Source organism: Amphibalanus amphitrite, unplaced genomic scaffold (assembly GCF_019059575.1).
Source record: "Amphibalanus amphitrite isolate SeventyFive unplaced genomic scaffold, NRLGWU_Aamphi_draft 000492F_arrow, whole genome shotgun sequence".
Taxonomy (NCBI): domain Eukaryota; kingdom Metazoa; phylum Arthropoda; class Thecostraca; order Balanomorpha; family Balanidae; genus Amphibalanus; species Amphibalanus amphitrite.
The window spans coordinates 37,883-63,006 of record NW_024881986.1 but is presented as its reverse complement, the minus strand read 5'-3'; the positions used below and the strand labels follow the sequence as shown (position 1 = coordinate 63,006).

The 25,124-nt window shown below is 47.6% G+C and overlaps 3 protein-coding genes across 3 annotated transcripts in view; all 3 read right to left on the bottom strand.

Moving 5' to 3' along the window:
• LOC122392581 overlaps positions 1-25,124 on the bottom strand; it is a 158,099-nt gene that overhangs the window by 112,881 nt on the left and 20,094 nt on the right. The gene's annotated exons all lie outside the window — the stretch shown is intronic.
• On the bottom strand, positions 3,390-23,776 carry LOC122392585. Its single transcript, XM_043387638.1, has 9 exons — positions 23,677-23,776; positions 18,367-18,826; positions 13,861-14,485; positions 13,397-13,594; positions 10,617-10,874; positions 9,895-10,038; positions 8,915-9,128; positions 5,291-5,433; positions 3,390-3,963 (listed from the first exon to the last, which is right to left on the bottom strand). Exons 3-9 carry the CDS (start codon positions 13,907-13,909, stop codon positions 3,890-3,892), a joined length of 1,080 nt encoding a protein of 359 aa, XP_043243573.1. The 5' UTR covers positions 13,910-14,485; positions 18,367-18,826; positions 23,677-23,776; the 3' UTR covers positions 3,390-3,889.
• Positions 16,296-18,824, bottom strand: LOC122392578. The gene is made up of 2 exons (XM_043387622.1): positions 18,367-18,824; positions 16,296-16,374 (listed from the first exon to the last, which is right to left on the bottom strand). Exons 1-2 carry the CDS (start codon positions 18,822-18,824, stop codon positions 16,296-16,298), a joined length of 537 nt encoding a protein of 178 aa, XP_043243557.1.

Genomic DNA, 25,124 nt, shown 5'->3' with positions numbered 1-25,124 from the left:
TTCTCAGCGGTCAGTCAGCTGCCTGCAGTGGTAGGCTGTGCCGCAGCGCACGGGCTGGGTGACACATTGATCACCATAGACACACTTGATGTGTGATAATCAGTACAGCCTTACGGCTCAGTCAACTGAAGTGCTGGGCTGGTGGTGAGGGTAAAAAGTATGATTCGCCCCTGTCCCCTGAGGGATACGTTTCCTGGGAATTACCTGATTTTTCTCTTTACTGATAACTCTCTGGGTTTGGCTTAATTTTCACGGAACACTTATATTAGGCAATCTGAAGATGCACACACTTTTTTATGAAGCATCAAACATTGCATAATAGTCAGAAGCCTTACAATCCCTTTGACGGGTTGCGGTCACGAAATGACAGCACCACATAGTTGCGCTTGGAAATCCAGTTACATTTGTGTATTGAAAGTCTGAACCACTGTGTATTTCAATCGCCATCAGCCCGTGATATCCCATGAGCGACACCGAACCGGACATATCCGGTCCAAACGAACCACAGCCGACCGGACCACCGACGGTCCGACACAGTGACGGGCGAGGTCCGATATCGCCTGGACCAGGGGGCGTCGAAGTCTAGTTCCTACCAACCTGGCACTCCCATGCCTACGTCACCACGAGGACGCCCGAGGGCATTTACATGTTGAAGATAGGGAAATTGCCATAGTTTAGAGCCGCCTGGAGGGCAACCTTGAGATAGATGATTACGAGCGAGCGAGCGCAGCGAGCGAAGCGAGTCTTTTCAATATAACGGAAAAATCTCAGTATGAGCGGCCCGGCCCGGCCCGGCCCGGCCCAGCCCGGCCCGGCCCGGCCCGGCCCGGCCTGTAACGCTTTTGAGAGGCTTATATCTCAGCAACCGCTGGACCGATTGGCCTGCGGTCTTTTTTGTTGGGTAGCCCCATCCCTTCTACCCCGTAATTGACTACTTTTGATACATCTCAGTGACCGTCGTGGCACGTGCCACGTGAAAAGTCAAGGGTGTTCAAGCTGTTTTGCAAAAGTAGTGATTTTGAGAGGCTCATATATCAGCAGCCGCTTGGGCGATTGACTTGCGGTAATTTTTGTAGGGTAGCTGCATCCCTTCTACCAAAGGTCGGATACTCTTCATCTATGTGAGTGACCCCCACTGCACGTGCAAAATACAACAATAAGAGGTGCCAAATTTGTTCCCATTTCAGTAACTCGGTAATTACTGGGACGATTTCGCTGAAACTTGGCATACAGGTAGGCAACCACCAGGCAATGGGCATTCCCATGTGTTGCGGTTAGGGTGCTACTGCACGTGCGCACGTGCAGGGGGCGTTTCCAGATCTCGAGAACGGCTGGGCCGATTGCGCTCAAATTTGGTACACGGTTGGGGACCGGTTAGTAGGGTGCCGTGCAAAAGTCATTTTGGACCCCGTTTGCACGTGCGCACGTGCAGAATGCCGCTTCCAGATCTCAGGAACGGCTGGGCCGATTGCGTTCAAATTTGGTACGCCGCTAGCGACCGGTTAGAAGGGTGCTTTGCACAAGCCCGTTGGAAGTACCCTCTCGCCCTTCTGCACGTGCAGGGCTCACTCTCTCGCTCGCTCGTCCTTCGCCCAAAAGGCGTTTTACTGGTAATGTAAATGTGTGCTAATATGATCATCAACATGTTATTTATCCAAATCCAGGGCCAATTAATCGATATCTTGTCACGTTTTCCAGTGGTGATGCGCTAACTTTCGTGGTTCTTGCAGCCAATAAGGGTGTTTCATAGTGCGATTCAGCCGCGTTATCGACTTTAATGCCATAAACTGCCACGGAACATATGATTTGCAGCTCCCTGGCGTGATAGCTACCAGTAGGGCTCCGGAGTCGGAGTCATGAAGTCGGTCGGAGTTGACAGTTCTGACCTGAGTCGTCGAGTCGGAGTCAGAGTCGATTTTAAAAGCTGGAGTCTGAGTCAGTCACCGAAATTCGATCCCCTCCGCAGACCTTTCAGGGTTCCGTAGTCGGAGTTGTAGTCGGTCGGAGTCGACAGCTCTGACCAGAGTCAGAGTCAGAGTCGATTTTGAAAGCCAGAGTCGGAGTCGGAGTCACCAAAAATTAATTGCCTCTGCAGACCTGCTAGGGCTGTGGAGTCGGAGTCGGTCAGAGCCGACATTTGAAATCAAAGTCAGAGTTTATTTTTGAAAGTCTGAGTCAGAGTCGGAGTCATCAAGAAATCCATGGACGATCCGCAGTACCATGCAGTAAGGGCGCTGCCGATCGATGCCCTGAATTGCCTATGATTTATGAATTGAATGAATAGATGGCAATTAATTAGGTACCTGCTATTATTCATCCCTTGCCACTTGGAGAACTTACTTTCAGTAGAAAAAGACGCATTATTTGTTTGTTTATTTAATGACAAATATTTTTGAGCAGTTAGGGATACAGACACAAAACACAATGATAGCCACCTCGCTGGTGCAAATCATTGCTAGATAGATGTTGAAATGTGTTACTGTTGCCATTGAAGAATCTGCTGATTTTCCTGGCGGCTCTCGTTTTCAAGTAACTACCTACTCAGTACTGGTCTTGTAAGATCTCTTGATTGCTCACCGTCTGGCGTATAGTTTATTTATTTATTTATTTATTTATCAGAATCACCAACAGGGATAAGCCCCACTGACAGGCGAAGTCAACAAGGTTTTCCAAGGTTCCAAGGTTTTCTGAAAGCTAATCAAACGTTATCATGGCTGCTCTTGATGGCATGGCGCTTGCTGGTTCTGGGCTCTTTATTGGTGGTTCTTGCGTCTGATCCTGTTGCTTCATGTTCCAGCATATCACATTAAATTTATAATGGAACAGACACTTCTACCTTTTATTTCACTATCAGTCGACTTGCATTTACCCCTGTGGCCTGCTAACCCTTTTATTTCCACGATAGAATCTACCAATTATTGAAAAAGCCTCGGATAAAAAAGCAAGAAAAGTATGTCAAGTTAAAGAATTGCGACGGTCCTAGAAAACCAGAAAAAAATATCAAACAGCCTGTCCACCTCACTCCGGCCCTCACTTCATAACAAAAACACAAACCACACAGCAAAACATGCGAAAGAGTCCTTAGCAACGCCTTAGCAACGCATTTGTCTGAAGTGCGCAATATGTGTCACATCTGGAAAATTTAGTAGCTACTTGATTATTCAACTAGAATTGGACTATATAAGCTAGGCTTTTATAAAAAAAAATAAGTGTTTGCTTATCGAATTTATAGTAACTAGTAGCTTAACTTCGAAATAATGATTTATTACAGAAAAAGCTTGTTTGCGACATATTTGTAAAGAAACAACGGAAATAGCTTTGACTCGTACGCTATTCTAGTACATTTTTGGTATAAAACTTCGTCCAACCTTATGTTTTAGGGCCTTGGCCTGGACCGGACACCCTCACAGCTAGCTCCAACCTCTCTCTGGTCTAAACTGAAACTACAACACAACAGCCAGCACAGTGGTGTGAGCCAGCGTGACGTCACGTCACAACACACGTGACGTCACCACGACGGTACCTCTGGCACGGTGACATCGGTTCACCGATGGCTGGACAGTGGCCCGGAGCGTGATAAATCTCGGATACTGAATATACCTACTGCCTCTATCAAAGCAGTGTCAACAAACGTGCAATCTGTGCCTAAATCAAATGACCAGCCTTCAGGTGGCCACTCAACCCAAACCGGCTGGCACGGCGGTAAAGTACCCACGGACCTGGCCCGATGGGACAGGGCGGCTCGAGGCACTTCTGGATATGAAGGTCTAGACGTGCATTGTGTAGTGTGTACAGCACAGCGCTGTCGACGGGACACGGTGCTGCCATCTGTTGTCGAGTTCCGACACTGCCGCCGGCACCGGAGTAGATGAAGCACTGGGAAGCAGAGCTAGTGGCTGTCGTTGTAGTACGCCACGCAGATGCTACTGTCGGAGGGCTCTTCAATCTCGTCTTTTATAGACTCTGGAAACAGAGCACGCCAGATTACGCACAGTTTGCTAGTGATGTCACATGGGGCAACTAAGACTGATGACGTGACGTCGCCTACATATACAGAAACAAACACAATGACATTTGTGTGTATCACTGACTAGTGACGTCATGAGGGTTGATACTGAAATACTGTGACGTCCAGGGTTGTGCTTGACTCATGAGTCGAGTCAGAAATTTGACTCAACTCTGACTCAAATGAGTCAGATTTGAGTCGAGTCAACAACTTAGGCCTGGCCCTGCTGCAGGATTTTTTTCACCCCCACCCACCGCTCAACAACTTTTTTATCTGAGTCAATTTTGAGTCAACTCACTTGACTCAGGGTTGGCATTTTTGCCGGCAAAAACTAGTTTATGCCATTTGCCGGTTTAAACCGGTTTTAACCGGCAAAAAGTGGCAAAAACTGGCAAAAACTAAAAACCATCACAATGATATGCCTACACATGGATTTGAACATGAAACATTTTAAGGAGAATTCGGTGAAAGCTTTATGCTTTCAAACAGAAGTGACTTTGACCGTTGAAGTGTTCTATAACTGAACAACACTTTCATGGGCTTTCCATAAGGAACCAGTAAGACGCCTTTTGGGGTTGACAAATGAGCCAGTGCAAGAGTGAGTCCTGCACAATCAGAAGTGCGAAGGAGTATCTGCCACTGATATGCGCACTGCACCCTACCGTGGCAGCTTTGCCCCACTCTCCCCTACATGGAAATGCATTCTGTGGTGGATGTCTATTGCCTACCGACATGCATAGACATTTTAAGAAGGGATAAGTAATGAGGCAAACTTCAGAATGTTTGGTGCATCTCTATAACATCCAGAAATGCATTTGTACATTTCAGATCCATTCCTAACAAGAAAAGTTGTGGTTTGGGCCAACTGAGTTTTATCCAGTTTTTGCCAGTTTTTGCCACCGGGGTTTCTGCCAGCCGGTTTAAACCGGTTAAAACCACTGGCAAAAACCAGTTTTTGCCACCCCCTGCCAACCCTGACTTGACTCAACAAAAATTTGAGACAAGCTTGAGTCAACTCATATTTTCATTGAGCCGCTTGAGTCATGAGTTGAGTCAAGGGGAAAAATCAGCTCCTTGTTTGAGTCAGAGCTGAGTCAGGGCTTTCTGAAGTTGAATGATGAGTCGAGTCGGCAAATTTTTTTGAGTCGAGCACAACCTGGTGACGTCACTAACGGAGTTACACGTCACCTATTGTGACGTCACGTGCGTCAGTGTCTGCGCGTATCAGAGAGGCCGGTGGCGCCATGTCGGCTAGTGTGGGTGGTCAGAGACGCTGCCACTTACTGGGGACATAGAGAGTGATTGTGCGAGACTGGCCACCGTCATATCCCAGGTCTGTCACGTGCAGGGCAGTCAGGACGGCCTGGCGGTTTTCGAGTGAGGAGGTGAGGTGCAGGTTCTTTAGTTTCCTGCAGGTCACTGCCATCCTGCAACAGATCATAACAAAACAGAACGGGTCAGTATACGGGACACAGTCACACAGTGGCACCAGCGGGCGACTCGACACGGAGACACCATGTAGTACCAATGCCGTTCATAACAGAACATATGTGCCTCCAGCTACCTCAAGTTCCCAGTCTGGTGCTGCAATTTGCTATACATGTTTCACACGATACTAAGAGCCTTATGCCATCCAATATTATGTCCATATCTATATTAATACCAGTCCAGTCCAGATAATGTAGCTGCCCGTCCGTTTGTCCGTCTGTCTGTCTGTTTGCATTGCATCAACACAACCACCTGAGTCAAAAAGTCTGCTTGTAGATGCTCATTCTTCTGTAACGAGTTTGTTTCCATTTCCAGTGTCCATGTGCCCGTATTACTATAATGTATACCTCCAACGGATACGCAGTTCCTGGGGTTATTGCGGTCTATGCAGATTAGAGTTGCAAAATTTCCCTACCGCACTACCGGCATGCCGGTAATTTTTCACTACCGCAGGTTTTTTCGTGGTATCTGGCATGTCTTGCCGGTAGCATGCCGGTATTTTTGATTTTGCACAAAAAAAAATTATCAGCATATGATTCAAACTTTGGACACTAAGAGGCTATTGAATTGTAATAACAGCAATCTTAGCCACTGCAAAATACATTTTGTGGTAGAAGTTCCATTGCTAAGGGTAGGGGTGACACATGAACCTCAGCATTTCACAGGTTTGGCTCTAATTAGAATTGTCAAGAATCTACTGTGGTCTATCAAAGGAAGACAAAGAATACTCATTAATGTTGCAAAAGCACAACCAATTAGTAAGTCTGATGTTAGGTAATAGGCATAATACAATAACTAAAATAGATAAATGTTCATGGCAACATTCCCTAGGCAAAAGGCAGAATCAAAACAACACAAAACACATTGTTCAACTGGCCTTGAGTCCTGGGATGTGGTCTGAGATACTCTACAAAGAATTTGACACTGAAAATCCAGCTGAAAAGGCAGGTGTTAGGTAGCCCTGAACCTAACTTTGGTCCCAAAATGAAATGAAAATGAATTAAACTGGCATCTTGTCTTATCTTTACAAGAAAACACAACATGCAGACCAAATGAATACAAAGTGGCGCAATGTGGCGCAAAGGCAACCAAGGATTGACTTTTAAGATCCTCTGTCCCCTAATGAAAGGATGTAAGCTGATGACGTAATATTTATTCATATGCCCTTTTGGTTGAATCACTCAAGAGAAATCAATGTTCTTGTAGTGAATAACACTCACAGTGTTGATTTCATTGGAATTCAATATCGTGTTGGATGATTTTTATGAATAAAATCATTCACGAGACAGAAGTTTGCAGTCCTAAAACCTTTTTTGCAGTGTTTTAACCCGCGCCCTGCTGGGGGGGGGGGTGTTTGAACACCCGCCCTTGTGGTTTTTCGCGAATATCTCAAAAACGGCGGCGCGGAGCGCCGCCGTTTTTGGTACACCTTACCATACATCAATTCTACACATGTTGTGCAAATTTCAGACCAAGGTCATTCAAGGTCAGGTCACCAGGTCACTTGAAGTGACCTCACCTCATAAAAAGTTTCAATGTCTGTCATAGCTACACCGAGTGACCGATCGCTTTGAAACTTTCAGCGATTGCTAAGAGCAATAGCATGTACAAAATGTATATCTCAGAATTTTGATATCGATGACCTAAGGTCAGGTCAATTTTGCGACCTCCCCATTATAAGTCAATGGGAGAAAATTGAAATGCGTCTCTTTTGGACGAAAGACATTATAAACACTCCCAAACACTGAATTACAAGTGGTTTAGACACACTGAACATGAAAATGGTGTCCGTGACCCCTGTTTATGCCCTGAGGTCATCTTAGGTCACGAATGGTATCTAACAGTTTTTCGCAAATAACTTTTGATAGAGGCATGCTAAAGCGATGAAAACACCTTAGATGTGTTCAGCTCGACGATACGGATCGACTGATATGCAACATGACCCTTTCCGGTCAGGTCATGACCTTGACCTGAGGTCAAATTTTCAAGTTGACCTTTCAAGGTCAAGTTATAGTTCATTCGATGCGTCTTGACGAGAGGAACACGATGCCGGTAAAAGTAAGCTCGTACAATGCTTGGGTCAAAAGTTATTGCAGAAAAACTGTTTCCGAAAAAATCGGCTATTTTTGCAGTTTTTGCCCCCTGCAGGCAAAACCGTTGACGTTAGGTCAAATCTGAGAAAATTACTCAGAAAGGGCGTTAATAGGGCTATCGAATGCGCTTTTCCGCGGCGCTGTAGCTCTATTGGTTCCCGAGTTATGCGTTGGCTTCTTGGAAATTTTCGACATTCGACCTGGAAATCGGCGAAATTTTGCCTTCAATGACCTCTGGTGACCTGACCTTTGACCTGACCAAAAAATTGACCGAAGTGATTTCGTCATTATTTTTGACGCTCTTTCGAACGTCGCCTTCCGCGTATCGCTACGTGGCCCAGGAGCCGAGTTAGAAGGGGGGGTGTTCAAACACCCCCCCCCCAGCAGGGCGTGGAAATCCAGGACCCCCAGCCGGGCGCGGGTTAATCAGCTGGTTAAAAACTGTGTTATGGCGCATCTGTTTCGAAATCCTTTATAACCATTTGTTTGTTCCCGCGTTTGAGATGGGGGAGGATATTATATCGTTTTTATACATATTATTTGGTGACTTCTCATGACAAGTGAGTTATTAACACATATTTTTACATGATTCGTATCTTACTCACGAGCCAGCAAGCCATGGCGGATAGGATGACCTTGGCGGATAGGAAAAAGCTGATGTTGATCTCGCTTCCTCAGTTCATGAGTCCATGAGTTTGAGTTAGGAATATGGCCGAATCTGTAGTTTTTTATATCAATATTGTGATTTGTGAGTTGTGACTATCTATAGTTCATTATTTGGTTGGTACCTGCAATATTTTAGGAGAATGTGGAAAATAAGAACGCTTGTGGCAAATGTGATTGCTGCTCACTGTGCAATCTTCAGAAACACATTTCAGTAATTCAAGTTCTTTTTGTCCTTGCTTTTTTGATGAATGTGTTAATGCTTTTTGTAGGCAATACCTTTTTGATTACAGGATATATTTAAACAGCTGTAGACTGGAATGGAGTTTCAAAATTGTGGTATTTGTGGGGCGAACTCAGCTAACATCAGGCTGCTGGTAGTTTTGGTTGGACAATGGGTGGCTGCTGGGTGGGGCGGCTACTGAAATTGCCAAAATGTTGCATCTCATGTAGGGGTAAGCCAGAATCAAGAATGCAGGTTTTTTGGTATGCCGGTAAATTGGCGGTTTTTTTTTGCTTGGGGCGTGGTAGCATGCCGGTATCCCAGAAAATTTTTGTGGGGCGGGGCGGTGCCGGTAGCAGCCCATTGGGAAAACTTTGCAACTCTAATCCAGATATGCATAAAATACCCGCCGGCGCCGTCCGGCCGACTGTGGCGACTGACCTTCTGACCGCTGCCACCTCTGACTGGGTCAGGGCAGGGATGTCCGTGAGGGGCCGGGTGTCACTGAGCTGCACCGTATCCAGCTGGGAACAGCCGTGAAGGGCGGACGGCACAGTTTCGGAAATGACGCCTGATACAACAAGAGTGACGTCCGTCAAGCTGGTGAGGGCAGTCAGGAGGCGTCCCGTCGCTTCCGGTGTCACGGACGGTGACTCTGTGAAACAAAAATACAGACACACATGCTAACTGGAATGGCTGCAACTCAAGACAAATAATATTCACAGCAAGATATCATACTTAGTAGTTAGTACTAACCAGTACGACACCTTTTTGGGAAACGGACAAGCGAGAGCAATAAAGGAATAGTGGGAGAGCGCAGCAGTAAGATCTAACAGCTTTATATGGGCCATCCTTCTAACAAGTCCATAGCAGCGTAGCAGTCTCTACTCTTGAGCGCCCGTCGTTATTGAGAATGAGAAGCATAATCATATACTATATTAATACATAATAGCCAAATACATATACTCATTAGCATGATCAGTTCGATATCTGTTTAACGATAGGAGCTACGTTTTGTCAATTTGATGAAGTGCAGTAGTAAGCAGAACGTAAGCGCCACGTGTGCCCTACATATCGACACCTTTTTTTAAAACCCCACATTCTGTTCTCCGGTGAATTTCCGGGAAGCACGAAAGATCTCCTTTTAAAAGTGTCCAATCGTCCGATCCTGATCAAATTTGTGTGTTCGTAACTCGTAAGCTTATTCTGACATTGCTTGATCTGCCAGTGCCAAGACAGACAAACTTGAGAAAAATGGAGTGACTGTACCTTTTTTGAAGGTTGCTAAACAACTTGTCTGAACTTCACGAGAGAACAAATGTGGGGTTTAAAAAAGTTGTCGATATGTCATGGTCATTGCCCATTGGTCAGTGGTCACGATATCTTGGCACCGATGCTCTGCTCGTGTTGGTGTTGCTCACCACGAATGAACAGCTTGGTGACTGTGTGGGCCGCCAGAGCAGCCAGCTGGTCCAGGAGTATGTCCGTTGCCAGCTGTACACCGACCACAAGTCCCTCCGACGGACATCTTACGAAAGTCAGAGGTGCCCGCGTCATCCCCGACCCTGTGGAGAGGGATATGATCGCCAGTTAACAGCATTGTGGCCTGTGGGTAGGGAGAGCATTGGTCGTGGGCACCATCAGTCAGCTTATTGACAGACAACACTCGTACCTATAGGTGGCATAATCACCTGTCTCCCTAGTATTATTGTCATTGACAATAAGGCTCAGGCAATTAAAGACTTTCATTATTCATTTTGTTTTCATCGTATTCTAGTTCTAATACATTTGTGTTGGTTTGGTTTTAAGTGCATTGTGGATACTAGATAATGAAGTAAGCTTACATATATGCTGATGGTATGTTTAACGCGCATTGTGTCAATGATTCCAACCTCAGACTTAATTACCTATCAGACCTCGGCCGGCTTATGTGCTAATAAGCAAAAAAGTGTAACCGAACAAATTCGCCCTTCCCTTCTTTACAATTTTCTTTATCTCACCACACAAAACATGCAACAATTCCGGGGGAGTTAATACTTTTCCTTCATCGACTACGCCATTCTCGAGATCCAGTGCCGCAACTAAGTGTCGATGCGACAGTGCTAGAAACTCACTCCACCAGCACCCTATCGACCCTTCTCACCAGTGATGTCCAGTCTCTTCAGCGACTTGGGCAGCAGCCGCAGCCACTTGCCGGAGCTGTCCACAGGTGGGCTCACATCGAGCCGCTCCAGAGCCTTCAGCGGCTCCAGCAGCGCCTCCAGCTGCCAGTCGTTGATGCCGGCCGGCAGCGTTAGCTCACGCAGACTGGAGCCGTTGGCACGCGCCAGCCGGCGCAGGGCAGAGACCCGCAGCTTGAAGCCGCGCAGGTTGGCCTTTTCCAGGGCGTGGCAGGTGGCCGCTGGAATAAAGCAACACCAGTCAGTGAAGAAGTGATCGCTCATATGGACAAGGAATGGCAGTTACAGCGGGACAAAGCGTAGGGGAGAGTGGGGTTATTTGGCCGGTGGTGTAAATTGGACGCCCCAACCTGTACGATGCCTAATAAAAGTGAGTGAAATAACTCTAGTCTCTATTCATTTGTCATGGGTAGAAATAACTGGAGGACAAATGTCAAAACTTTGCCCCTTGTAGTTGTATTCAAAACCTGCGCCCTGATGGGGGGAGGGGCCATTTTGCCCCCCCCCCCCTGTGGTTTTTCCTGAATAGCGAGAAAACGGCGGCGCGCAGCACCGCCAAATTTTGGGTACCTTACCGGGCATCAATTTGACACCTTCACACAAAATTTCAAGTCACAGGTCACCTCAGGTCAGGAGTTATTGAGTTCAAACTGAGGTCATGTTCGAGGAAAAATGGGCAAAAACATGACATCTTGAAACGCTCACCAATTCTACAGTTAACAAGCAATTTTAAAGTTCTTTATGTGGTTGTGTAGAGAAAAAAATGGCGCTACAAAACTGCTATCTCGGATTTTCGAAATTTTGGGATTTTGACCCCCAAAATAAAAAAAATAATTTTTTTAGAAAAACTAAAAAAAAATCCAAAAATTTTTCGAATTTCGAAAAAAACCGGAATATATGTGATAGTCCCTGCGCTCTTCGATATACATACCAAATTTTAGATTGATACCTCTTTTTTTGGCCAAGTTATAGCGAAAAAAACTGTTAAAAATTGATGACGTCAAATTTTTGAACTCAATTTTTTAGCAATTCTAGACCTCGTAGCGCAAAACAGAGACCACCATTGAACTCCCCGTGACGAGCTGCATCGAATCAATACCCATTTTATTCAAAAATATCAACTTTGAAATTTGACCTTATTTGACCTGACCTTGACCTGACCTTGACCTGACCTTGACCTGACCTTGACCTGACCTTGACCAAAACGTGACCTAAGCTGACCAATGGACCAAATGGACCATAAAACATGTATCACACGACACTTTCATATTGCGACCCCCCAGTGACCTGACCTAGATGTGACCTGACCTGGTATCAGTGACCTCAAATAGCAAAATATGTGTTTGAAGAACATTTCCCAATCGATGATTTTCAATGAAATGCATTTTACTCGATTTTACAACGCATTTCTTGAAATGCCTGTAAACGGTGAAAATTCGACCTTTGACCTGACCTGTGACGTCAACGGTTTGACCGAGGTAAATGAAATTGGGTCACAAGGTAGTTCCCCGTTGGGGCTATCCAACACCGTTTACTGCTTGTCGCTATGTTGCGTGGTTCTCGAGATCTGAGGGGGGGGAGGGCAAAATGGCCCCCCATCAGACCGCGTTGCTCGGCAGACCCCATCTGGGCGCGGGTTAATAAAACGTTAATTTCATTAGAAAACGGTAACTTTTACTTCTGTTTACAAAGTTGTATAACGTGTAGTATTTGGGCTAAAAACGAATTCAGACATTATAGCGTCATTCTTGGGGGTGTTCAGCGGATCCAAGAGCAATTTTATCTAATTCCGTATAGCCGTAATGACTTTATAGACAAAAATTTTCAGAATGGCAATATGGGGTAATTTGGCCGGGACTAGCGGGGCAACTTGGCCGGTGCGCTCATGGTCACTATGCTGGGACGGCCGAGTTTTCATGGTCAATTGTACCATAAATGACATGCTTCATGACCAACTTTGACTACTTTGATGCCTTACTTCCGATTGGTCAACTGTAAGAGCATGTGACGTCATCAAAGGTTACCAAACGTTTTTTGCTAATAAATCCTTGCATAAAAATGGTACAGCCGTACAAATGGTCTCATTCTGTTCAGCTCGCCAAGGCGCATCGAATGATATGCATGATGACCTTGAAATCACGTGACCTTGAGGTCAACCGACCTGATGTAACGTGACCTGAGGTCAACCTTTGAACCTGACTTCTCAAGGTCAACACATATATCTTTCGATGCGGACTGACGAGAGAATTACGATGGTACTCGAAATTTTGGCCTAGCTTGATTACTTCAAAAGTTATTTGTAAAAAACTGTCTTCGCATCTAGAGCCGCTAATTTGGCTATTTTGACCCCTGTGACCCCTGAGTCAACCTCCAAAATGCGGCAAATGCGTCATAGGACACACGTCATTGCTGAATCTGAAGCAGACTCGCAATATAACAGAAAATCCCGACCGCAAACTAACACCGGCCAAATTATCCCACACCCCCGGCCAAATAACCCTGCTAGTGGGGCAATTTGGCCGCCTTGCAGACCTTTGCAATACGTCACAATTTCAATATAAGTAATTACTCTATCATTTCAAGTTCACTGTCCAGTAAAGTAAACTGAATGCGGCACCTGCTAGCGTTGAGAAATGCAGAAATGTGTCGTCAATTTTAAGTTATATCGTTTTCTAAAAAAGCGGCCAAATTACCCCAACCTCCCCTACCAGTTCGTGTGTAGCGCGTTTCACACGGTACTCACCGACCAGTCGGAGGTCGGTGTCCGTCTCAGCGGTCGGCGCCTGCAGTTCGGTCATCTTTGGCTGGTCCTGTGCCTTCAATACGAGCTCCAGGCTCGTGGCCGGCGCCGGGTCCTCTCCACCGCGGGTTTTCTGATCGGTTAGCTCCCGCCGACAGTCGCCGACGATATCGTCGACGGCGGACCGCCAGCGATGGCAGACTGTCGGCACCAACGAAACAGGAGGAACAAGTGACGTCAATGGAAAGCCTGAAACTCAAAGTCCACAAACCGGCAGAGTTTATATATCTGGCAAATAGGCGGCAACCATATTACGGCGGCCGTTCACGTCTCCAGCAGCCCTTTACCTACCACATTCGTTCAGATTTCCGACCCCCATTGCTGAACTATCTGATGGCTAAGGAAACAAACACATCAACTCGGATGTTATTGTGAAATACGACATCGGCATTCAACAGGACACTCACCCCGCCTGGCGCGGAACATGTCCCAGCAGTCCATCTTGCTCATCACCATCTTCAGCAGCTCGGTGTCCAGGTGGTAGATGTTGGCCTCGCGAGCCGCAGGCGGCCTACGCTTACCGGACGCCGGCCCCGGCCCTGTTTCACCGGTGATAGCAGCAAGCTACTATCAAATTGCGCGAGCTGACGTAATGTGATGACGTCATACTGCTGACGTAAGGGGCAATTCTGGCGCACGATTGCCGCAATATTGTTTTACGTCATCAGCTAAATGTTCGAAGTTAATGTCCAAATTTTTCCTAAACCCAACTTCTTTTGAATACATCATATTGAAAAAATATATATCAAAAATAAATATACTATCATGACTGCGTAAACTCTTACTTTTAGGCTCATACGTCACTTAATACCGCCGCCAAGGTCGCGGCAATCGTGCGCCGGGACTACCAATTACGTCAACAGTATGGCGTCACGACATGACGTCAGCTCGCGAAACGTGATAGCAGCTTGCTGCTATCACCGGTGAAACAGGGCCCCCATCTCCTCCGTAGTTGGGGTGACGTCACAACTGGTGGTGGCGTCACACTTGTCACAGGTGTCGGCCTTCAGTGAGACCACCTCTTCGCCGTCACTGTGGTGAAATGACGTCAGAGTGACGTAGTATGACGTCATCTAAGGTCAGTTATAAGGCGATAATTTCGAGATGTCTTCATTTTACCGAAACAGCACCGTACCATGGGCCCACGTAGGTAAGCCAATCCAGTGTCTTACAGACAAACTGTATTCACAACCGGGTTGGTTCTTACAGACAAAATGCCCACACAACCAGGTTGACTCTTACAAACTGTCTACACAACGTAGTGGTGGCGCCACCGTCGTCCTGATTGGTCGCGGGTGTGAGCGCTCCGCATATATTTGTGTTTTCTATCCGATTTAGACCAGAGTTGGCTCTGGGCTTTTTCCTAGACCGACTTAGAAGTGCGTCGAGTAAAATCGGCAAGTGTACACTCCCGACGATAGGATCTAGAGTCGGAGAAGTGTCTTTGTTTAGGGTGACCCAGCCTTGGTCCGAGCAGCGCGGGTCACGCTCGGGACCCTCATGGTATGACGTCACTTGCACCCAGCTTCGGGACAGGATTGGCTGGGATGGCCTCGGTGACGTCTAACATCTAGAGACGTCACTCGAGACCGACGGTTGTTTACGTCTGGCGGGTCAGGCGGCCGCGCCCCCGGCTCTTGGTCGGCCGAGTTTGAGCTGGCCTCCGTCAGGAAGGGACAAGGACACTGACCTCTGGTGGCCGGCTACGAAAGTGAAGCTTCATCGACGGGCCGGTTTGGAGCTGCAGTCAGAGCTGCTCGCGGGACCTCTGGTGTTGGTCTGCACTCATCAGTGACTGACCATGGGTAAAAAACGCAAGGCCGGCTCGCCGCTACAGCAGAGTCAGGGAGGAGCCGGTGCTGAGCCGGATCAGCGCCAGAGTGATCTGTGTGCGGAATTAAAAGATTTTATTGTCAGTGAAAATGCAAAGTGTGTGGCCGCCATTAAAGACACCAACGAAAGGCGCATCGCAGCGATAGAACAATCCATATCGTTTGCGATGGATTCGATATCGACTCTGGCAGCTCGTCAGCAGTCTGCCGACTGGGATATCCTGCAGCTACGGCGGGGGACGGCAGACATGGAAGCTCGTCTGCAGCGTTTAGAACTGCAGGAGGACCGTGTGCAGCAAGAAAAAAGACTGACTTGTCTTCTGTTCTCGGGCCCAGCCGTGCTGAACCAAAATCGACGGGAGGATGCAGCTGAGTTGATTTGTGCCTTAATCCATCGGTACATGCAGCACGATGTCGAACGAGCGCAAATAAGGGCAGCCTTCAGACTGAAAAGCGGGAAAATTATGATGGACTTCTACTCGGCGGCACCAGGCTCAGACAGGGATGTGATGTTCCGTTCCAAATCAAAGCTGAAAGGATCGGGACTGTACATCTCGGAGTCCCTGACTCCAAGAAGACAGGCTCTGTTCCAGAGTCTACTGCAACTGAAAAAAGAAAAGGCCATCTTTTCAGTCTTCACCAGGTCTGGAAACGTACTTGCTTGTAAGACACGTGACTCCGCCCCGATCAGAGTCAGTAATGAGGAGACTGTGCGTCAGCTATCGGGAGCCCGTCCGCCCCATCAACCGGAGCGAGAGCACACCCAAACGAACGGCCGAGTGTCGTATCTGAGGCGTTCCGCGGATGGCCCGTCTCAAGTTCGAGCCCAGGCGGAAACAAGGACGTCTCCCAGCCTCAACCCTGGAACTGGAGATCGGGATCGTGGAGGAGAGCTAAGAGGAACTCCCGCCGCGCGTTCCGGACACTCGATGGAGGAGGGAGCCGGCGGAGCCGGGGTGTCTCCCGATGACGTCACGGAGGACAGGAGTCGGCGCTCGTCGTCTTCTCTGCTAGACTGCGCCAGAGAGCCGGTACGGCAGGTGCGCCTGCTGCCGCCGCTGCAGGCCGCCTCCACCGCTGATGCTGCGGCTGTGCCGACGGGGAATGGGGTCAGCGGTGTTACTGGGACACCAGGCAGAGATCACCGACAGCCGCCGGGGGGATGCAGTCTACTCCTAGAGACTCAGTGTGCTCTAGAGAGGCGGACAAAGACAAGGAGAGCCTGACCCCCGCCGGCGACGTGGCTGGTGACCGGTCTGTCGCCACTCTATCATGTGAGTCTGGTGGCGGGGAGTCTCCAATGCAGACTGTGTCTCCGGCCACCTCCGAGGGGGCGATGGGGCTCTCGTCGCGGGGCGGCGGGTTGCAGAGGGAGGAGCGCACTCGGCGCTCTGGCGGGAACGACGGGGACCTGGGAGCGAGTGCGTCTGCTCAGGGGGGAACGAGAGCTAAGGGGCCTGCTCGGGGGCGGGGGAGTGTTAAGGTGTCGGAGCAGTCACTAGGTTCGGGTCCAGTAGAGGACCGTTTGTCTGCCGACGTGGTCCGATCGTCGCAGCCGTCTCGTGGTCCTAGTGGGGGCTCACGGGACATACGGGAGTTTTTCTGTTGAGTTATACCCTACGCAGTCTCATAGGCTCGATGTTATATGTTGCGCGAGTTATTACGCGTCGTTTGTTGGTAAGGTGTCTAAGGTACCATTGTAAGGTATTTGCACTGGTATTGACTGGTGATCAGCAAGTGTTCTTTATGTTATTTGTGCTTGCAGGTAGGTGGCATCCACGGAACGTAGCGATGCTTTGGATCCTTCCGACGAGCGACGTAGTGAACGAGCTGTATTTGATTTTTTCGTCTATGTTATTGCTTTGCTTTTCATCAGTTTCCTTTTTTATTTTGTCAAATACGCAATCAAGTCACACAAAAAGGATAGAGAATGAGTATGAGTCTAACAGTGCTTAGCGTTAACGTTAGAGGGATACGTCAGTTCAAAAAGAGACGAGACGTGTTTCAGTACATTAAGGGACTTAGCTGCGCACTGTATTGTCTTGTGGACACGCACATTACCCCAGAAATGAAGGATAGGATTCGCTCGGAGTGGGGCACTGATGTATTCATGAGTTGTGGATCCGGTAATTCAAGAGGCATAGTGGTATTGCCCAGCCCTGGGGCGCCGGTGATAGTTCATAGTTATGTTTCGGACGATTTAGGTAACTACATCATTATGAATGTCGAGTTCGATGGATATTTCAGATGTACTCTGGTGGTGCTTTATGGACCAAGCGACGATGACCCATCTTTTTTTCTAGGGTCTTTTCAGGCTCCTGCGTTTGTAACTGATTCTTCGTTTGATGTTATTAAAGAAAAATTTAAGTACTTGGGCATTATTTTTACAAGCAACATGCTAGATATGAGCTCAATAAATTTTGAAGCAAAAATGATCGATATTAGAAACCTTCTGAAGGGGTGGCTCAGAAGAAAGCTTACTGTGTACGGTAAGCGCACGGTACTCAAAACGCTAGCACTTTCGAAACTAACGAACCTATTAACTGTATTACCTGGTCCTCCAGAAGACCTTATCGTAAAACTTCAAAGACAGTTTTTCAAGTTTGTCTGGGACAATGGACAGGATAAGATTAAACGTACTCATATGATTAGGAAGTTTGGTATCCCTTGTTTGCGTACTTTTAATGATTCCATGAAATTGTCGTGGATTAAAAGAATAATATGCTCTGATAAGGATTATGAACATGTCATGCAAAATGTCATTCCAAACAGTCAATTATTATTTACGTGTGGGGATTTGAGTGGAAAGAAAATGGAATCGGTAAGAATGAATCCCTTCTGGCAGGAGGTCGTTAAAGCATGGAATAAGTTTCAGAAAACTTTTCCGGTTTTGTCTGAAAGTATACATTCGCAGCCCTTAAAAAAAAAAAAACTGTCTACACAACCGGGTTGACTATTACCGACAAACTGTCTACACCAAGTGTCATCCCTTGCAGCCAAAGGCGGCTAACTCTAATGTTTACCCTTATCTTTGTCCCCCCCCCCCCCCCCAGTGCCACCCCTTCTGCCTCTCAGTCTCACATCTGTGAACGGTCGGATGGCGCTGCTCGCCGGCGGACCTCCTGCCGCAGCTCCTCCACGACGACCTGGCGAGTGGTGCGCTCCTCGAGGACAGCCTGTCGCAGGCGGACTACCTCTTCACGTAGATGGACCACCTCCTGACGCAGTGTGGTGTTGTCTCCCTTCAGTGCGGCGTTGTCTCCCTTCAGTGTGGCGTTGTCTCCCTTCAGTGTGGCGTTGTCTCCCTTCAGTGTGGCGTTGCCCTCCTTCAGTGTAGTCACCTCCTTCTTCAGTGTGGCCACTTCTCCCCCCAGGCCGACCACCTGTTCACTCAGTGAGTCGCAGTTTTTCTTCAGTGTGGTCAGTTCCCCATCCAAACGGGCGATGTACTCTTGATTAGGATGTGTCATTTCCTCCTTCAGAAGTGCCATCTCTTCTTTCATCTGGATAACCTCCTCTTGGAGCTGCCTGGGCTCCATTTCTAAAAAAGAGAACGTACGGTATATAAAAGACTGAGAGAACGGTGTCACCTGAAACAGTCTAATGGTCGTAACGGCATGTGTCTAGCATATTTACGTCTGGACAACGAGTTGCGTTGGAGTGTCTATGGCTATTCTGTGAGTTTATGATTTTTTAACACATACCGTTCCTGATCGAAAACTCAGGAGCCATGACGTCACTATAACCTCAATCTTAATTTTCCCCACCAATTTGTTTGAAATTTCATCGCAATGAACTTCAATTTATTCCCTACATGCAACCAGAATTTGGCACTCCTGCGACGCGGCCGTTTTTTTAAGCGCGGCGATAAAAGTGGGGGTTTAGCTCATCCAGCAGCTCGCGGGTAAAGTAACGAAGTTTTCGAGACACTATGATGCGGTACGTATAGAATAACCCCTTTCCTCAGCCCTGATCTGGCCAGTCCCCCGGCCCTGTCATAACGAGTGGATGGGGGGAGATACGACTCCTGGCGGGGCTTTTACAGAGCTACTTTTATACGTCAGAGGCTGGTGTAGGCGTGGTGCGTGAGCCACAGCTGGTTCGTACGAAGTTTCATCCACAGTTGTTTCATACGAAGTTTCATCCACAGTTGGTTCGTACGAAGTTTCATGTGTTTTTCCCCACCCGCCGTGAACTGAGCAGAGGGTGTTCACGGACTCTCTCGCCGATCACTTCCCTCCACAACCTCCCCCTCCCCTCCCCTCCACCCCCGCTGACCCCGCTGACCCGCTACCCCCGACACCGAGGACCGGCCAGCCGACCCTCGGTCACGGTTCGCCGGAAGGTCATCTCAGGCTCAAAAGAAACGATATATACCATTCGAAAGCTGACGGTGAGCTGAATCCAAAAATGTAATTTTTATCAAAATCGATCGATGGCCTTTTTTGAAAATTGCGTTTTTGTAAAAACTTAATAATATTTTTTCAACGGGCTGTCCTGGACATTCTTGAAAACATAAACATGTATTTTTGAGTTCCAGTGAAAGCTGAATGCCAAAAGAACAATATTTAGCGAAGCAACATTTCCAAACATTAATATACGTCTCCCACAGCCGAAAATAAGGCGCAATCACACAGCTCAGTGTCACGATGGACCAAAGTCAGCCGCACAGAAGCGTGAAATGACCCTTATCGACTCGCAGACCCGGCGCTCTAGGCCCGCCTGACCGGCCACGGAATGAGAACGTTCGGCTCTCGTTCTACTAAACAAATGTCATATTTGTCAGTTTAACTGTCCACATCGCTATGAAAGTTATTCAGGATACCTGTGAAGAAAATTCATTGTTCTGTCATCCTCACATCATGCATTAATTTGCATTTGTTCATGTCTACTTTGCTCAATTGAGCTTGGTATCATGCCCATATAAGGAAAATTGGCCGTCAGAGGTCAGAGGCTGCACCGGCCTCAGCTCGGGTGGAGTGGGGGTAGCGCCCGGTGGGGCAGGGTAACCTTTGACCGGTCGCACGGCCGAGCAGCTGTCACCAGTACAGCCTCTGACAGTGAAACCCCGCTCACTTCCCCTGCGTGGGCACTGATCGCAGCTGGATGGAACAAAACATGCATAAGAAAAATGTAAATTAAAGCATGTTGTAAATCGAACAGAACAATGAATTTTCTTCACAGGTATCCTGAATAACTTTAATAGCGATGTGGACAGTTAACCCTAGAACGCCTAGGGGGGGGGGGTTGTATCAACCCCCCCCCCCTGAGGTTTTTTCGAAGTGCACGCTAAACGGCTTGTCGTAGCGGGCTGAAATTTTCAATACCCTCTGGGGCAACCTTTGCGCATCTTTTGCCGAAAAAAATTGATCGGGTCATGTCAGGTCACGGAGTTATGACGTCATAAGAGGTACAGCCTCCGGCCGGATTTTCACAAACTGAGTGCCAACGCCCGAGGTTTCCTGCCGGTGGTACGGACATCGGTTGATGGATCGTGATGAAACTTCCCATGCATGTTGGGGCAAGTATTGGCTATCATATGGTATAAGAAATTTGACCGGGTCAGGTCAGGTCACGGAGCTATGACGTCACAAGAGGAACAGCGTCCGGTACTATTTTTGAAAAGCGCCCGAACCACTATTTTGCTAATTCTTGTCACCTCAATGGGAATATGCAGCAATATTAGCTTCTATAGGGAGCAAATGGACCTCCCAAATCCAAAAATACAATCAGATTTCAAAAATTTAAATTTTGATTTTTCGAATTTCTGCCGCCGACTGTGACCTTGCCGACTTCCGGCGCTCCCAACGCGCCATTTTTAGAGCTAGGGAAACGAAATACATACCAAACGATAGAGAATTGATCAAGGAACACGATAGTGAAGGTTTCAAGTCGATATCTCCCACCGTTTTGCCGCAATCGCCGCCGAAAGTTAAAAAAAGTCTATTTTTCCGAAAATTTGACCTTTGACCGGTCAAAAGTAGGTCAAATGTTGACCTAGGACCAAAAAATATACCACCAATCACGAGATCTCGTTGAGAGCAATCCGTTGTTTTTTTCCGCTAAGCTCTACGACCTTCCGTTTCGAAACGCCAGGGGGGGGGGGTCGTAACAACCCCCCCCCCTGGTCGTTCGTGTTATGAGAAATGGCCTGGTCGTGCGAGGGTTAAACTGACAAATAAGACATTTGTTTAGTAGAACGAGAGCCGAACGTTCTTTCCGTGACCGGTCAGGCGGGCCTAGAGCGCCGGGTCTGCGAGTCGATAAGGGTCATTTCACGCTTCTGTGTGGCTGACTTTGGTCCATCGTGACACTGAGCTGCTGTGATTGCGCCTTATTTTCGGCTGTGGGAGACGCATATTAACGTTTGGAAATATTGCTTCGCTAAATATTGTTCTTTTGGCGTTCAGCTTTCACTGGAACTCAAAAATACATGTTTATGTTTTCAAGAATGTCCGGGACAGCCCGTTGAATAAAAGATTATTAAGTTTTTACAAAAACGCAATTTTCAAACAAGGCCATCGATCGATTTTTATAAAAAATACATTTTTGGTTTCAGCGCACCGTCAGTTTTCGAATGGTATATACCGTTTCTTTTGAGCCTGAGATGACCTTCCGACGAACCGTGCGGTGTAATGTCTCCGTCGGCTGACGCGACCGTGGATCAGCTCCGTGTCTGTGTGTTCAGTCAGCAGAAACACCGGTACAGAGCAACTGGAGCCGGAGAGAGAGGGAGAGAGAGGTAGAGAGAGAGAGAGAGAGAGAGAGAGAAAGAGAGAGAGAGAGAGAGAGAGAGAGAGAGAGAGAGAGAGAGAGAGAGAGAGAGAGAGAGAGAGGAGAGAGAGAGAGAGAGAGAGAGAGAGAGAGAGAGAGAGAGAGAGAGAGAGAGAGAGAGAGAGAGAGAGAGAGAGAGAGAGAGAGAGAGAGAGAGAGAGAGAGAGAGAGAGAGAGAGAGAGAGAGAGAGAGAGAGAGAGAGAGAGAGAGAGAGAGAGAGAAGGTGGAAACGGCCCGCCGTACCGGTCAAATCTCCGAGCCGTGGTCCAAATGGACGCGTTTCCCAGTATACAGGCCGTGGTGAGGCACAGCCCTCCTTCGCTGCGGGTTACCTATCAGTGGTTACCTATCTGTGATGAGGCACAGCCCTCCCTTACTGCGGGTTACCTATCAGTGGTTACCTATCCGTGGTGAGGCACAGCCCTCCCTTACTGCTGGTTACCTTGATCAGCGGTGACCTATCAGTGGTGAGGCACAACCCTCCCTTACTACTGGTTATGGAATCAGTTGAGTTAATTTTACATCACTGAAAAACTGATGCCAAACAAGGATGACAATTGACATCGTTTGGTTTCGCTATAACAAAACTCAGTATCCGATTGGCATCTCTAAAAGGAACCCTCTACACGTTCTTAGTACCTACAAGGTCTGCTGCTGTAGGTCACCAGAGGTCAGCAATTCGTGATGTCAATTGGAGATAAACTGGATACCGATACCAAACCAAATGCCAATCTAAACCACGAGAAAATCGGAGTAACTTGGACAGCAAGGAAAAATGCCTAATTTCACCAAACCAAAAGCCTCTTTTACAATAGCGTGGATTTATAATGCCTACCAAAAATTAAAAAAAAACAAAAAAAAAAACATTTTGATTGCAATACCAAACTCGACCTGACATATTTCCTCCGACGAGCTCCTGGTAGCTAAGTCGTCTCCATGGCAACCGCCAGCCAAGCCCAAGAGAAGAAAGGGACTTCCCCCTCTCTCACGCGCAGCGGAGCGAACCGCGCCAGGGGGACTTCCCCGTTCAGTAAAACTTAAGCTGAGGGCCCGTTGTTTTTTAGATACAGTATGCTGCTGTCCATATCACATTTTTACATATCCTGAATATTGAAATGATGCTCATTAGAGTTGTAAACACCACGATAACCCATCGAGGCCAGGTCTGCACTCCTTATCAAACCTAACTAGCCCAGCCTGACTAATCTTTACCTAACCCAACAACACTTCACTCTGCACCCAAGGCCCTATGATACCCCTAAACTACCTAACACTGAATAACTACCACTGGCAGAAAGCTATCCTGCAGATTACGTCAGACTGATGGGGATGTGTCACGTGACCTACTCACCAGCGGATTACCTCAATGTTGGGTGCGCTGATAACCATCGTTATTTAGGTTTAGGGCATGAACCAGAACAGAACCTATGCTTGTTCAACTGTTGGAGCTCAGCATTCGGCCATACTTCAACACGGTACCGTGCCGCTGAGGACTAGCCCCTGGAAAATACCCACAGGCCACACAAAGACCACACTGTTTAGCCAGCCCCCCCCCCTCATCCCCACAGATGTGTGACCGTCTGTGTCACCCTTCCTCTGACCCTCTCTGACCTCACCTCGTCTCCTCTGTCCGTACCGCCGTCTTCGCCGTCCGTATTTCTCCGTCTCCACTTTCCGTACCCACACCTGCTACGCCACACTCCCAGTGCAGCCACTGGCAGTCCCAAGGCCGTCGCTCGACCGTCGGCCGCCTCTGGTTCCGACAATCGCCGATAGGTGGCAGCAGGTCCTGGGCTCAGTTTGCCGTAATGGTTCCGACTAGTGATGTCAATTACGGAAAATCGTGATACCGATACCAAACCAAATACCAACAAAAACCATGAGAAAATACTGAAACCGAACCGACTTCAGAAAATGAGAAAAATACCAACTTTTTACCAAATTAGCTGCCTCTTTACATTAGTCAGGATTCATAATACAAACAAAATACCGAAAGCCTTAGCATTGAAATACAAACTACCAAGTTGGTATCGGTTTGGTATCGGTATTGGGTATACCAAAAAGTTGGTATCCGATTGACATCTCTAGTTCCGACAACCGCCGATAGATGACAGCAGGTTTCCAGCAGTCTGTCAGTCCGTGGCGCTGAATTTTAGGCCTTTAACTTTTGATTTTACCTTTTAAATTTCACCAGTCGTGCGATTCGCTCCCCAAAGTTCAAAGAATATTTAAAGGTACAGCCCACCGCTAAAGTAATGTAGGGTTTTACCAATCTCAACGGTTGGCTTTGACTGGCGATTGTTTAATGCGGAGTGATCGAAAAGAAGATGTCAATAGCTAAAGTTGCAGTTGCAAGGGTGACGATACATATAAGCTACATTCAAAGTTTCATTGTAGTCTGGCTAATCGTTCCTAAGCTTCAGAAGCAGAACATACCCATGACTGAAACCCCACATTACTTCTGCTGTGGACTGTACATACTTGATCCACAATGCAGTGGCTCTTCCGCACCCGACTCACCTTACGACTACCTTAGTGGAGGTAAAACCAGGGTAAAGGGCAAAACAACGGCGAGGCTAAGACAGATAAACACAAACACAGTACCATTCATTCACTCCTTGCATTCACTTATCAGCCATCAGTCCCAGTACCACAACAGTACCACGTGTACAGCAGCAACTGCGTAAGATGACGTTTGAAGGAACATCCGGTGAGGCATTTCAGCTCGCTCGGGAGCCGGTTAAACATTGCACTGCAGTGTGATAGCCACCTGGTGCTGGAGCATGTCTGTCTGGCGTCTGCTCTCTGGCAGTGGCAGTGCAGCTGGCCGATCTGGCGAGTAGGATTGTGGAGTACAGACATGCGAAAACATGGCTGCAATGTCGGCAGGTAATTCAGTATCTAGAGCGACTTTTTAATCAAGTCTATGGTAGCTCACGAGCAGCTCAGCGTGTAACCACCCGAGTTGATGAAACACGTCAGAAATGTGATCAAATTTGTGCCGGCCACTCACAACACGAGCTCAGAAATTTAACAGTTTCTGAATGCGGTGCTTTTCTGTTTT